Source organism: Candoia aspera, chromosome 2 (assembly GCF_035149785.1).
Source record: "Candoia aspera isolate rCanAsp1 chromosome 2, rCanAsp1.hap2, whole genome shotgun sequence".
NCBI lineage: Eukaryota > Metazoa > Chordata > Lepidosauria > Squamata > Boidae > Candoia > Candoia aspera.
Window position 1 is genome coordinate 128,187,677 of NC_086154.1, and position 12,835 is coordinate 128,200,511.

Genomic DNA, 12,835 nt, shown 5'->3' on the forward strand with positions numbered 1-12,835 from the left:
AGGAAACTACACTCGCACCATGAAATAATGAAGTCCAGAATCCAATCACCTGAGTCTAGGCTTTTGTATGTGACAGAACAAGATGTCAAAATGGAGCATCAAAGCTTCAGATAAGCAAAAGAATCCCACCGTTTAAGGTTCTTCTGTTTCCTGGGCCAATTCACGCTTCTCCCCTTCCCTATTGGATTGCAGACTGACTAATGAGTAAATACTATGAAATTGCTATCACAAAGTGGTCATAAAATCAGACATACCACTGCAAACCTTTAAAAAGTGGACAATTCCATACATCTTCAATGTCAATAAAAGTAAAAGTAATAAATGATTACCAGCAATTAGAGAAAAAAGATAGTTTCTTTATGCTTAGCTTGTCCGTTTTCAGATGCCAGCATAACATCTCCCCATCAGGATTGGAATTTAAAAAAGAAAAAGTTAGCAGAAACTCCCTCAGTTCTAACACAAAGCTACAAGAACCACCAATGGCCCTTTGTTTTCTAGCCCTTGAGTACAGCATGTAGCACTTTTATTTTCAGTTCTCTCCAACGTTCATGCTACCTGTGTTTTATAATATTTGCCAGGTTTTCTAGGAAGAATTTTGGCATCTAGGCATGTGCCTGCTCCAGGAAACATTTATTTATTTTTATTTTCTGTCTTTCAGTGTGGAGGCCCAGTGTTATAGAGAGATACCAAGGCTGAGCTTCAGGAAAATGAGCCATGGCTGTTGTTTACTCTGTCAACCATAAGTTTGCCTCATCCCCCAAATTTTACTAGGTTTTGAACATAATCACTGAAGAGGGACAGAGGTAGGATTTCATTGTGTATATTAGTCTTTCCCACCCTGCTGTTTCTCTTCCAGAGATATGAAGGGCCCCATTTCCTCCAAAAAGGGGGGAGGGATCCCCTTTCGATTTTTTTTTTTTAATTTCTGAATGTTTCCAATCTATCACTGTTCTTGACTTGTTCACATTTTTCCATGAATGTTTCTATTTCTTTTCCCCAAACTTTTGTTTTGTTTTGTTTTTCCCCGGCTGTCACATTTCTGCACCAGATGTTTTAGGGTAAAGTCTCCAGAACACTACCAGGAACGCCAAAACTCCAAAATGATGCTGACTGGGGAATTCTGTGAGTTGCAGTCCCAACACTTCTGAAGGAGTGCCAGGTTGGGGAAAGCTGATCTCCACATTATTGTCCAAGAGATGACACAACCATGGGATCCCCTCAAATGACACTAGACAAAACATAATCATTACATAACACAAGAAGTACAGTGCAATTATCAGAGGATCATCAGAATGAAACCAAGAAAACAACATAGGGAACTGCATGTTCCCCAATCTTATAATACTTTCTGAGTTTCTTTACGCTTAGCGGAAAAAGTAAAAATACAAAAATGCAAGGAATCAGGCCATAAAATTTAATTTTGTTTTACTTTAATGTAAACAGCTTCCTGTTTCCTAACAGAAAGCAGTATACACATATTTGCAATACGAAAAAAAAAAACCCCAAACTTCTTTTTCGCATTGTTGTTCATTTCTATCCACCAGAGAGAGATGTAATCGAAATTATTCGACCCCCATTGCAAATCAGGTTGATAGTCAAAATGCACAGACTTTCAGCTGTTTGCAGTGAACAAATCAAACAAAAGCAATTGAAATAGCTCAACACAACAAGTGCTTCAAGTGGTGTCCCCAAATTCAACTGAAAATGCAACTTATAATGACTTCTCCAGTCTCAAAATTATTCAACCCCTTCATGGTAAGCATCTTCAGTATTTAGTAGAGCACCCTTTTCAGCATACTAAACACAGAAGGTTTCCATGCTAGAACTCCAAGACGTACACCACTACTGACAAGAAAAGTCAGCTCCAATATGCTCAAAATCATATAAATAAGCCACAGAAGTTTTGGGATTCTGTTCTGTGGAGCGATGAAACAAAACTGGAACTTTTCAGCCCGATGGATCAGCGGTATGTCTGGGGGAAGAAGAATGAAGCATACGCTGCAAAGAACACTCTGCCTACAGTTAAGCATGGTGGTGGCTCAGTGATGCTCTGGGGCGGCTTTGCATCCTCTGGCACTGGAAACCTGCAGCGTGTGGACGGCAAGATGGATTCTTTGAAGTATCAGGAAATCCTAGGAGAAAATGTCATGCCGTCTGTAAGGAAGCTGAAGCTTGGGCGTCATTGGACCTTGCAACAGGACAGTGATCCCAAGCATACCTCAAATTCCACTAAGGCTTGGATGCAGAAGAAGTCCTGGAAGATTCTACAGTGGCCATCACAGTCACCTGACTTGAACCCCATATAAAATCTCTGGTGGGATTTGAAGAAGGTGGTTGCAGCACGCAAACCCAAGAATATTACTGAACTGGAGGCCACTGCTCATGAGGAATGGGCCACGATTCCTCAGGAACACCGCCAGAAGCTGGTGTCTGGCTATGCATCTCGTTTGCAGCAGGTCATAACAGCAAAAGGGTGCTCTACTAAGTACTGAAGATGCTTGCCATGAAGGGGTTGAATAATTTTGAGACTGGAGAAGTCATTATAAGTTGCATTTTCAGCTGAATTTGGGGACACCACTTGAAGCATTCGTTATGTTGAGCTATTTCAATTGCTTTTGTTTGATATGTTCACTGCAAACAGCTGAAAGTCTGTACATTTTGACAATCAACCTGATTTGCAATGGGGGTTGAATAATTTCAATTACAACTGTACATCCTTTCTCCCCATAAAGAGGCTACCTAGGTTGGAATCTTGTATTCTGACACCTTAAGTTTTCTTTCAGTAGCCAGATTCAAGCAGGAAATGGATAGACCATGCACAGGGAATCACTCATCTGCAGACTGGAGAAACCCTTTGGGGTTTCTCATCTGGTCTGTCAGTTTCTTCTCCAGGCCTAAACCCACACACCCCTCAAGTAGGGACATACTTGTCTCTCCCATTATCTGCCATCTCAAGAATTGTGGGGGTTTTTTCAGTACTGCAATTAGGATTTAAAATAGCCTCCATCGGTTCCAACGGAGGCTATTTTTATGGCCAAACTGCCTTGTGAGGAAGGAAGCTAGCAGAGATATGTGAATGTGTGTCTACCTGCATCCTTCCTTTCTAAAAGTTGGGGGGACTTTCTTATAACTCATTTCAGAGTTTGGCACACGAACACAAAAAACCACCGCAACCACCATTTGGCAAAGCCATGGAAGTCACTGTTTTGGTTTCCCCAGAGGGACAGGAGCATTCTGGGAAATTTAAATTAGTTACTTTGCCCACAGTTCTTATTATCAGTGTCAGGATGCCCAAACGCACCAACCCCTGCTAATATTTGCAGCACTACTGCCCATCATCCACTTCTTAGCTTGCTGGGGAAAGTCTAGGGGGCATGTTTCCCACACGCTGTGACACTAATACATTACATGATCTTTTAAATGGAAACTGTGGGGAAAGAAGTTCTCTTCCTCTGAATGGAAAGCATGGGCTTTATTACTTAAGTCATTTCCAATGTGAAAGATGACAGAACGCCGAAGCAGGCAACCGGTCCTATCCCAATCTTAGTCCCTGTAGCTCCAAATGTGTATGTGTTAGCTGGGTCACTCAGGGTTAGGGAAAGAAACCCTGCATATGGCAAAGCCTCCATTGCTTTATTGTATCGTTCATGTTGCAGATCTAGATTGAAAATAAGTTCTTGGCCTACACTGGCCTAGAGATTCTAAGGAAACTCTATGCATGATTTTTAAATAGGAAAGTCATTTGTGAATGCTAACAACAGAACATGCAATCAAAATAACTTTGGCAGTAGGAAAGTTTAGAAGTGTGCTTTGAAATTCCTCAAAGTGCTGCAAACCACAGGGGCGGGCAGGGGGGAGGTTCTAAAATCAACCAAGAGCACAAATCTTAGCAAGGACTGACCTGTAAAGGAGGTTGCAAATTAACCTTGACAGGTGGCCATTAAAAGATTGGCTGCTTTTCCTGCTCTCCCAAAAGGGTACAGTGAAGGCCAGGATTATCGTTCTAATAATTTGCTCTTCCCTCCATCACGTGTTTGACCATGTGAGGCATACAACAGAATCAATTCAAAGATACAGAGGGAGCCTGGCACAATCCAAAGGATGGTGTACCATTTGAGAACACATGTGCCAGAAATGGTTGTCTTGAAAGCATCCCTACATCAAATCCTCCCTGCAGGTGGAAGATTTATCCACCAGAGGTGAGACTTGCCTTGTCTTCGTCTTCTCTCAAACACCTTTGCTTTCTTGCAAGTGTTTCATGTGTGAGGATGCCATGTGATATCACCAGGGGGCATCTCAAAGAGCTTCCATAAAGCTGATTCTCATGAGGCTTTCTTTTAGTTGGGAAAAGAACCCTGACCTCATAAGCATAGAGAGCATCGAGGACTAGGCTTGTGATGCAAGGGAAAGCATTCACTAGGGAGAATTCACAAGTGAGAAAGGGAGCGATCCTTTCCAACGCACCTTCATGGAGAACCTGAAAGAAAATTCACAGGAAGGAGCTAACCAAGCTCAGAGGGCCTACTTGCCTTCTTAGGCCCTCTGGCCTTGCGTATCCCTTCTCTCCTCTATGTACCCAGACTTCTCCTGCAGCCACTTCTGGTTCCAAAACCTGTAATTCTCCCCTTAAAAAACCTCCCTCTCCATCACGTTTCTTTTCAATACTGCTCCACAAGTTACATTTCTTTAAAAGCTGCGCATGGAAACTTACTATCAAACCTTAAAAGTAAACCAGCTAAGTTTCCAATCACACACCTGATTCTGGGAGTGCATGTGCCAGGAAGCCCAAGCCAGCTGTGGTATCCCTGTCATGTGTGTTGCACACCAAGCACACGTTTTCAACTCGGCACTTTATGCACATGCGGAACTGCACTTGGGAGGCCATACTCACTTTTGTGCAAAGAAACTAGTTGGTTAGAACCAATTCACAGCCATGTTCCTGTCACTTACTATTCAGCATTTTATAGCTTTTCAGAGAAATGTGAACTGCCTCCATCTGAAATTCTTCCATTTGTTTCAATTCCAGATGAAATAAACATTCATTCTCAAAATCATCAACTGAAGCACATGTGCATGGATAATGCTGTCCTTGATTTTCAGAGAAATGCAGCTAGATCATCAGTTTCCTCCCAGTTTTTGATAATCAGACAGTCCATGGCTTTGATTTTCCATAGCGTTCTCTTCCACTCCCAATGCTAGCCACTTGATTTATTTTGACTTATCTGACGCCTTTGACAACAGCCCCCTGTTTCCAGCATGGCTGACAATCCCAGGACCAGAGAGCAAGTAACATGGTTTCCTGCAGTTGATAATGAGTTCCCGTTCCAGCAGAAGTCAGATAAGCAATAAATAAACCCAAGTGACAATTAAATGTAGGGCTGAATTGCAGTTCATGCAGACTTCCCTAATTCTATGTAGAATTACTTCAAAGCACTATGAATAAAACAGCCATCTCACCCACCCCACCATATATTTTACCTTTTCCTAAGGGCTTGTTTGATGGGCCCACTTGTAAATATGCACAGAACTGTCTTGGATATCCCACAACATTGAGTAGGGATTTTTCCCTAATAAACGTAATTAGGACTGGAGGCTTAGTTTTAAAACATTGCCAGATTGCCTTTCTATTTAAAAAGAGTATTTAAAGCAATGTTACGATTATTTCAGAGTATCATCATAACTTTGGGGCCATTTTCAAGAGGATTTTCCAAATTCCCTACAAGATTTCTCAAGTAGTCTTCTGGGCACTCCAACAAGGGGACCACGACATTTCCAGGATGTTTGCTCATAAACAGGCATCTGTCAGACGAGATCTTATTCTCAGATACCACGCAGAATGGTTGTAATTAGGAGTGAGATCACCGATATCATTGTAACAAAACTTCAATAACGTCAATCTGAATTCTAACATAACCAAGAATAACTTCACCACTTGCAAAATCCTTATGTGGAAGGATTTTTAAAAATAATGTTTTAAAAAATTGACAGTAGTTACTTTTATAGAAAATCTCCTTCAGTGAAGAATGAATTATTCAAATTCACTGTGAATTCTAGTATTTCTCCATGATCCCTTCAAGCACGTGCTAGTACCGGTTCTCAGCATTTTGTGCTGTCTCCCTCCGCCTGGGGACCTTCCCCCCAGGTATCAATGAACTACCACACCCTGGCCGACAGCAAGGGAAACAGAATTGTCATCCAGCAATATCTGCAGATCCACAGTTTCCTAATCTGTTGAAAACAGATGTAGAACCTGGAATTTAGGTGATTCCAGAAAGTCTCAAGAACCTTCGTAAACACTGATTCAGACACTACATTATTTCTAAACGTGTGGTGGCAGCTCTCATGTAATTTACAGAGATATGGAAAGTTATTTCCCCGCACCAACACGGCAGCGTTTAGTCAAGGAATTTCACAGGTGTAGCCAAATCATGGCTCCTTTACATGCAAATGCTGGTTGGCTCCCTGCACACAGAGAGCTGTGGCTGATAACAATTGGCTCTGCTTATGCGGTCCTTGGGAAGAACATTCCCCAAATAGGAGTTCCCTCCTTACGCCAAGTAACATTATGGAATGACCCTGGTATGATGCTTCATGCTAATCAATGGTATTTATTTTCACATAAAACATGTTCAGATATTGTGCCAGAACAGAAAACTTGAACCTGAGCAGAGAACCTGTGCTGGCTCTGTTCCAATATTCCCCACTCTTCATCTTACCAACCCTGCTATATTGAGTCAGAAGTTCCAAAATGGGATCTATTTGTATTTGTCTGAATGAGAATCCCCCAGGGCAGGGGTTAGCAAACTCCGTGTACTGCGACCCCTCCCCAAATAATACATGAATATGTGTGGCCCTCTCCACGTATAAAACTAATGATTTCATTCAGGTTATGGCTGGGCAAGAAAGATGTGTGAAAGGTGAAAGGTCCCCTGTGCAAGCACCGAGTCATGTCTGACCCTTTGGGGGGATGCCACTTTCGCGATGTTTTCTTGGCAGATTATAGTGAGGTGGTTTGTCATTGCCTTCCCCAGTCATCACCAAGTATAGAAAGAAAGATGTATATTGCTTAATTTTAATAATTACATTTTAAACTACATATCACAAGCTGTTTTCAGACGTTGTGGTACTGCAGCTGCCCACTGCAGGCATGGGCAGGCAAAACAAGGATCAGTGAGTTTTGACAACACTCCTGTTTTGCTGGTGCAGGCAGAACAAGAACACTGCAAAACTTGCTCCTGTTTTGCCTGGTCCACTTGCCACCAGCTTGCACAAGAAACGGGGGGAGAAAGTCTAAAGCACCAACCCTGTTTGTGCAAGTATGCTCAGGTTTATAAAAAAACTGTGACCTTCTGAACTGCTTGTGAGTCCCCTCAGGGGGTACCAACCCAGTCTGAGAACTCCTGCCCTATGAGATTGGAGACCCAGCTTTACCAGTCCTCCTGGTGAACGTGAGTCAAAACTCTCTTCAGATCTCATTCTTGAAGGAAGGGCAAGAACATGGAGGAGCAAGGAGGGTGTTCAGCCTCCCCTTCCCTGCACTTGATTAAGTTTTTCTTCAGTGCTTAACACACATTCACAACCTGAATGGAAAAGGCTCTACGTGATATATATATGCAACTCATCACCAATGATGCCAAAAAGTCAAAGGACCTCTTATTTCTACTTAAGGGTTTACCTCTTATTTCTACTTAAGGGTTTACCTGGCCTGACTGTACTTTGCATGCAGTTTTGGGAAACCATAGTCGGGTGGACCGATGTGGATGCTCTGTTGCTGAGGTCCATGACAGATGGTGTTGCTGAGGTAGGCTGCTGAAGAGCTGGTTGATGAGGGCTGTGGTCGTGCTGGGCTGGACTGGGTGGAATGCCATTCTCTGAGAGAAATTCTTCCAGGTCCATGTATTCCAACTGGAAAGTGTCACCATCATAGGGAAGTGTCTTGTCCCATAACGTAGGCCCCAGAAAAGCAGACTGTGGGACAGTGGCACTAGTACTGTCGTCATCCAGTTTTTTGTCTTTGTCTTTTTCTTTATAAAATGCTAGAAAGGGAAGGGGAAGGCAAGGAAATGTGAGGATTTTTGTGGAAACATCATTCAGCTAGTTTCTTGCTAGGAAGAAAAGAAAGAAAGATACTTCTTTTGTAGTTATTCTCTGTTTGGGGCTCTATGTTTGGAACAGAATTAAAAAAGTCTCTAGATGCATTTTTCAGCTCATTAAGCCCATGTATGTTTTCCACCTCAGTTTTTAATTTGCAATTCATCTGCATTCTTGGCTTCAAGCAACTGCAAGCGTCAAACAACAACACTCCAAGATTTCATCAGAGTATTCATATCACCAGAATGGAGAAATGGAGAAATTGCTCAGATGGGCACAGCAGAAAGTGAGGTTTACTTGATCAAATCCTACTGAACGGAAATCACCCATAATAGCAGGGTTTACATATCTGTGCTAAGCCATGGTTTGTTAAACATGGCTTGATTTAAGCCACCACTAACTGAGTTTGCACAACACAGTCAGCCATCAATCAGAGTTTACAAACTATAGTGGCTGTGTTTGTATACATTACACTGAACCCAAATCATAAAAACAAGACTATGGCTTTGTGCAATGTATGTAAGCAGTTACTGTTTCAACTAGACTTAAGAACAGATCACACACTGTGTTTTTAATGCACTGTAAGGGACGCGGTGGCGCTGCAGGTTAAACCGCTGAGCTGCTGAGCTTGCCGATCGGAAGGTCGGCGGTTCGAATCCGCATGATGGGGTGAGCTCCCGTTGCTAGTCCCAGCTCCTGCCAACCTAACAGTTCGAAAACATGCAAATGTGAGTAGATTAATAGGTACCGCTTCGGCGGGCAGGTAACGGCGTTCCGTTCAGTCATGCCGGCCACATGACCATGGAAGTGTCTATGGACAAACGCCGGCTCTGCGGCTTTGAAACTGAGATGAGCACCGCCCCCTAGAGTCGGACACGACTGGACTTAATGTCAAGGGAAACCTAAGCTGCTTCAAATCAATTTTGAAGGGCAACATACCACATTTTAAATATAAATAAATAACCTGAAGAAAACTACAGCTGACCTTTTAAATGTAAAAGTATTCAAAAAACGCAAGTACCTAGGCCAACGTTCATGCTAGTTAGGAATTCTAGAAGTTAGGAATTCTAGAAGAAAGTAGTCTAATTTAGTCCAATCTCCATAATTTTCTGCTTAGAAACTGAACCCAAATTCATAATGAGGAGCTGTAAAACAAGCTATACATTACACAGGGGAGCCACAACTGCATTTCTAAGATTGGTTGAAAATAAATTTGCAGCAGCAATAGAGAGGCTGGAAGTATTAAACCCCTTTTTTGCTCCTTCCTGCATCAATTTCCAGATCCATATCTTCCCTTTCTTCTATTCCTATGTCTGGGTTTTTTTTTTGAAATGCACACTTGTTTGAAGCCAAGAATAAGATTTTTTTGTCCACTGTGTAGGAAATTACAAAATTAACTGTAATTCCCCCCCCGCCCCCCCTTGGTAGATTTTTCTACAGCAAAATAGCAATAAAATGGCAATTATGGATCTTTGTGCAACTTGTAGCTTGTTCCTTCCTATCCATTGGGTTATGCTGGCAAATAGCAACTGGCAGCCACTTCCTAAATTTTTAAGTAACCTTTAATGCATTTCTTAACAACTGGTCATCCTCTTCAAATATATTTCATTTAAACATTTACCATCCACAGATCTTTCAGCACTGGAAATATTTTGGAGTTGCTATCATGATCTAAAGGGTTTTTACCCCCAAAACTTTCTTTTCAGAATGACACATTACATCAAGTAACATAATTAATCTTGATATCCTATTGTTGTATATGGTTTTCTATAGGAAAAAGTATGATTTGGTTCCTAGTGAACAAGAGTGAGATCAGTCTGAACTACACTGTACAGTATTAAGGTACAGGTGATAGAGAATATTACCTAGAAAATCATAGATAATTTTTGAGTGATTAGCTATTACTGGCCTTAACTGCATTGGATTTTACTGGTTTGAGGATTTTGTTAAAATTAATTCAAGGTTTAGATTTTACCCTTCTTAAAACTTCAACCAGGGGTTGAATTAGGTTGTACTCGTACCAACAGGAAAAAAAAAACCATGTTGCAAATTTTGATTTCAGGAATGTGGTAAAATTTCAGATTTACTTATGTGCATATCTGGAAGTATAGCTGAAACAAGTCTCTCCAGATTTTTTTTTAAACCTAGTACAGGCTTCAGGTAGTCTATGGGTATGTGTGTGGGGGGGGGGGGAGCTGTGGATAAATCTATGCCCCATGTAATGCAGAGAAAATGGGTAGAGGGCCTACAATTCCAGGCACACACTTTCTTCAAAATAATCTCCACAGAAATCAAATGCCATGACTTTTAAACAAAACAAGGCCAAGAGTGGAAAGATACTTAAAACCAGCTGCTGCAATCCCATGCCAATTTACCTGAGAATAAACCCCACTAAAAAGGGGGATTTCCTTCTAAGTGAACCTTAACAGGACTGCACCATACAGCACTCTGACTAGGACTCCCTGTTTTATGTCTTCTTGGAAAATCACATCATAAGGTACCTTACCCAAAACCCAGCCAACCAAAACGAACTGTACAGTTAAAAGTATAGTTACTTTAACTAGACACTATAAACAAACTATGCACACTAATTTTGAAGTAAAGAGCAGCAAGCTATGCAGTATTTTACATATACTTACTTGAGGGTAAGCCCAGTGTAGTGAGTAGGACTTACCTCGGACTAACATAGAGAGGCAAAAGCGGCAGGATTAAAAGGAATCGTTGTTACCTCTCGGATAATCCTATGAGTGTTTACATGGAAGTCAATCCCACTTGATTCAATAGAACCGATTCCCAAGTATCTATGATTGCACTGCAGCCTCCGCAAAGCGAGACTAAATGCGCGCTGAAGATCGCGCGACTTCCCCGCGTCCCGCCTCGACGCGCAAACCTATTCCAAAGCAGCGCTAGGCTAGCCACGCGCGTCAGGTCGCACAGCTCCACCGCTGCTTTCAATAAGACTTGCGCGTGGCTCAGCAGACCGCAGAAGCCATAAATCGGGGCGGAGGGCTGGGGGGGATAGGGAAACCCACTGCCACACTCCTCGCTCCCCTGCCCCCCTCCATCTCTCTCACCATCTTCGTGACGCAGCGGCAGCTTGAGCGGGTTTTCCAGCAGGGATTTCAGCACCCCATAAGTTGGAGGTAGGAAAGTTGGGTTCAAAGGAAGAGGTCGAGCCATACCTCTTTCGCCCCTTCACTCTGCCGATTTCGTTAAACTAGCAAAGAGGAAGAAGGAGGGAGGATGGAGAGAAAAATCCCAATCAATCTTCCGTTTGGAAAAGAGCGCTCTCTTATTTTTATTTATTTATTTTATTACTCATATTTAGCCACTCTTCCTGGGGTGAAGAGATAGCTGGCTCCAGACGACCTCGATCCAAGCGAATTGGGGCGTCCCTGGATCTCTTTTTGCATCAATAATAGCAGGGCTACTAGACCGAAGAGGTTTAAAAAAAAAAAAAGGAAGAAAGAAAAAAAAAAGAGGCAACCCTACCGGCCAGACAGCCAAGCAGCGCTTTCTAGCTCCCTCGCTCCTCCCAGACCTAAGAGCTGGCTGGGGCCACCTGCGCCGCTCTCAGAACATTTGCACACCCATGTGCGGACACGGATCAGAATGACGTCAAAGCTAGCGCAGCTCCCCGGTAGGCGGGCAAGGGAGGAGCTCGCGAGCTCTGGGCCCTCAGAATTAAACCTTGGGTTTCCGTTGCCGCCGCGGCTACCATCACCATTGCCTCCACTCGCTCTCCCCGGTTCTGGAGGAAGATGTCGGCAGGAGATCTAGAGGTGGTTCCGGGCTGAGGAGAAGGCAGGCCTGCGTTCAGGAGGGGCCTTCGTGTTTCGCAGGGTGGAAATTCTGTGTGGAAAAAAAGAATTAAAAATCTTTTTTTTTAATCTATGAACAAAAATAAAATGAAAATAAAGTCTGTGATGGCTTTTAAACCAACTTTTTAAAAAATTAATTTAAAATGTTTTGCTACCACTCAGATTTCAGGGTGGAACCCGTTTATAGAAATACAACAAAATTAGAGGCTGCAGCCAAAATCTTAGAAAGCCAAATCTGATCCATTCAAAGAACTCATTCTACTTAAACGCCAGGGTAAATGTTTAAACATGAACTTGCTGACCACCCAAGGGATAGCAGGGCCAGGGAATTCTCTGGGGAGGACACTCTGTTCTGTTCCTAATACAGAGGCTGCTCTCAGTGAAAATGTGGTCCATTTGCATATTTGTCTGGGATCATACAAGATCTTGCTAGGTTGCCCTGCTTGGCTGCTCTGGAAGAGCTAAGAAGGATCCCTGGACTTGTTAGTACAGCTGTGCTGGTCTTCAGTTTTGATCTCTAAAGGTGCTTTGGAGAGCAGGGAATTGCAATATAGTACCTGTCTGCAACACCTACTTAGATATTAGGAAATCCCAAAGCTTTTGGGTAGACTGGGAAATTGGGGGAAAAAAAAAACATCCTGGAAGAAGGCAGTTGCAAACTATGTCCATATCCTGCTAACGAAACTATATAGATGCATCCGTGAAGTCACCAAGGGTTGAGCTCAGCTCAGAGGGTTGATTTTATCTTGTGCAACCCAACCAGTGTGATTAGTTGTAGTTCCATGAGGGATGCAACCCGAGTTAACTGAGTAAGCTATGATTCTGTTAACCATGGGTTAATGTTCTCTGCCAACTCAGCCAGTGAAAACCTTTAGAGAGCCTAAACATTGAGCAGGTGCCAGAAGGCTTTCTTTTAGTTATTT

At 42.6% G+C, this 12,835-nt stretch overlaps 1 protein-coding gene across 2 annotated transcripts in view; it reads right to left on the reverse strand.

Moving 5' to 3' along the window:
• Window positions 1–11,687, reverse strand: part of HLF (HLF transcription factor, PAR bZIP family member) — an 81,190-nt gene extending 69,503 nt beyond the window's left edge. For both annotated transcript variants that reach the window (XM_063293606.1, XM_063293604.1), the window contains exons 1-2: window positions 11,166–11,687; window positions 7,701–8,036 (exon numbers count right to left, since the gene is read on the reverse strand). In XM_063293606.1, the coding sequence (XP_063149676.1) occupies window positions 7,701–8,036; window positions 11,166–11,271 (442 nt within the window). In that variant the 5' untranslated portion in view covers window positions 11,272–11,687. The remainder of the gene's footprint in view (window positions 1–7,700; window positions 8,037–11,165) is intronic.
• Between the last annotated feature and the right edge of the window lie 1,148 nt (window positions 11,688–12,835).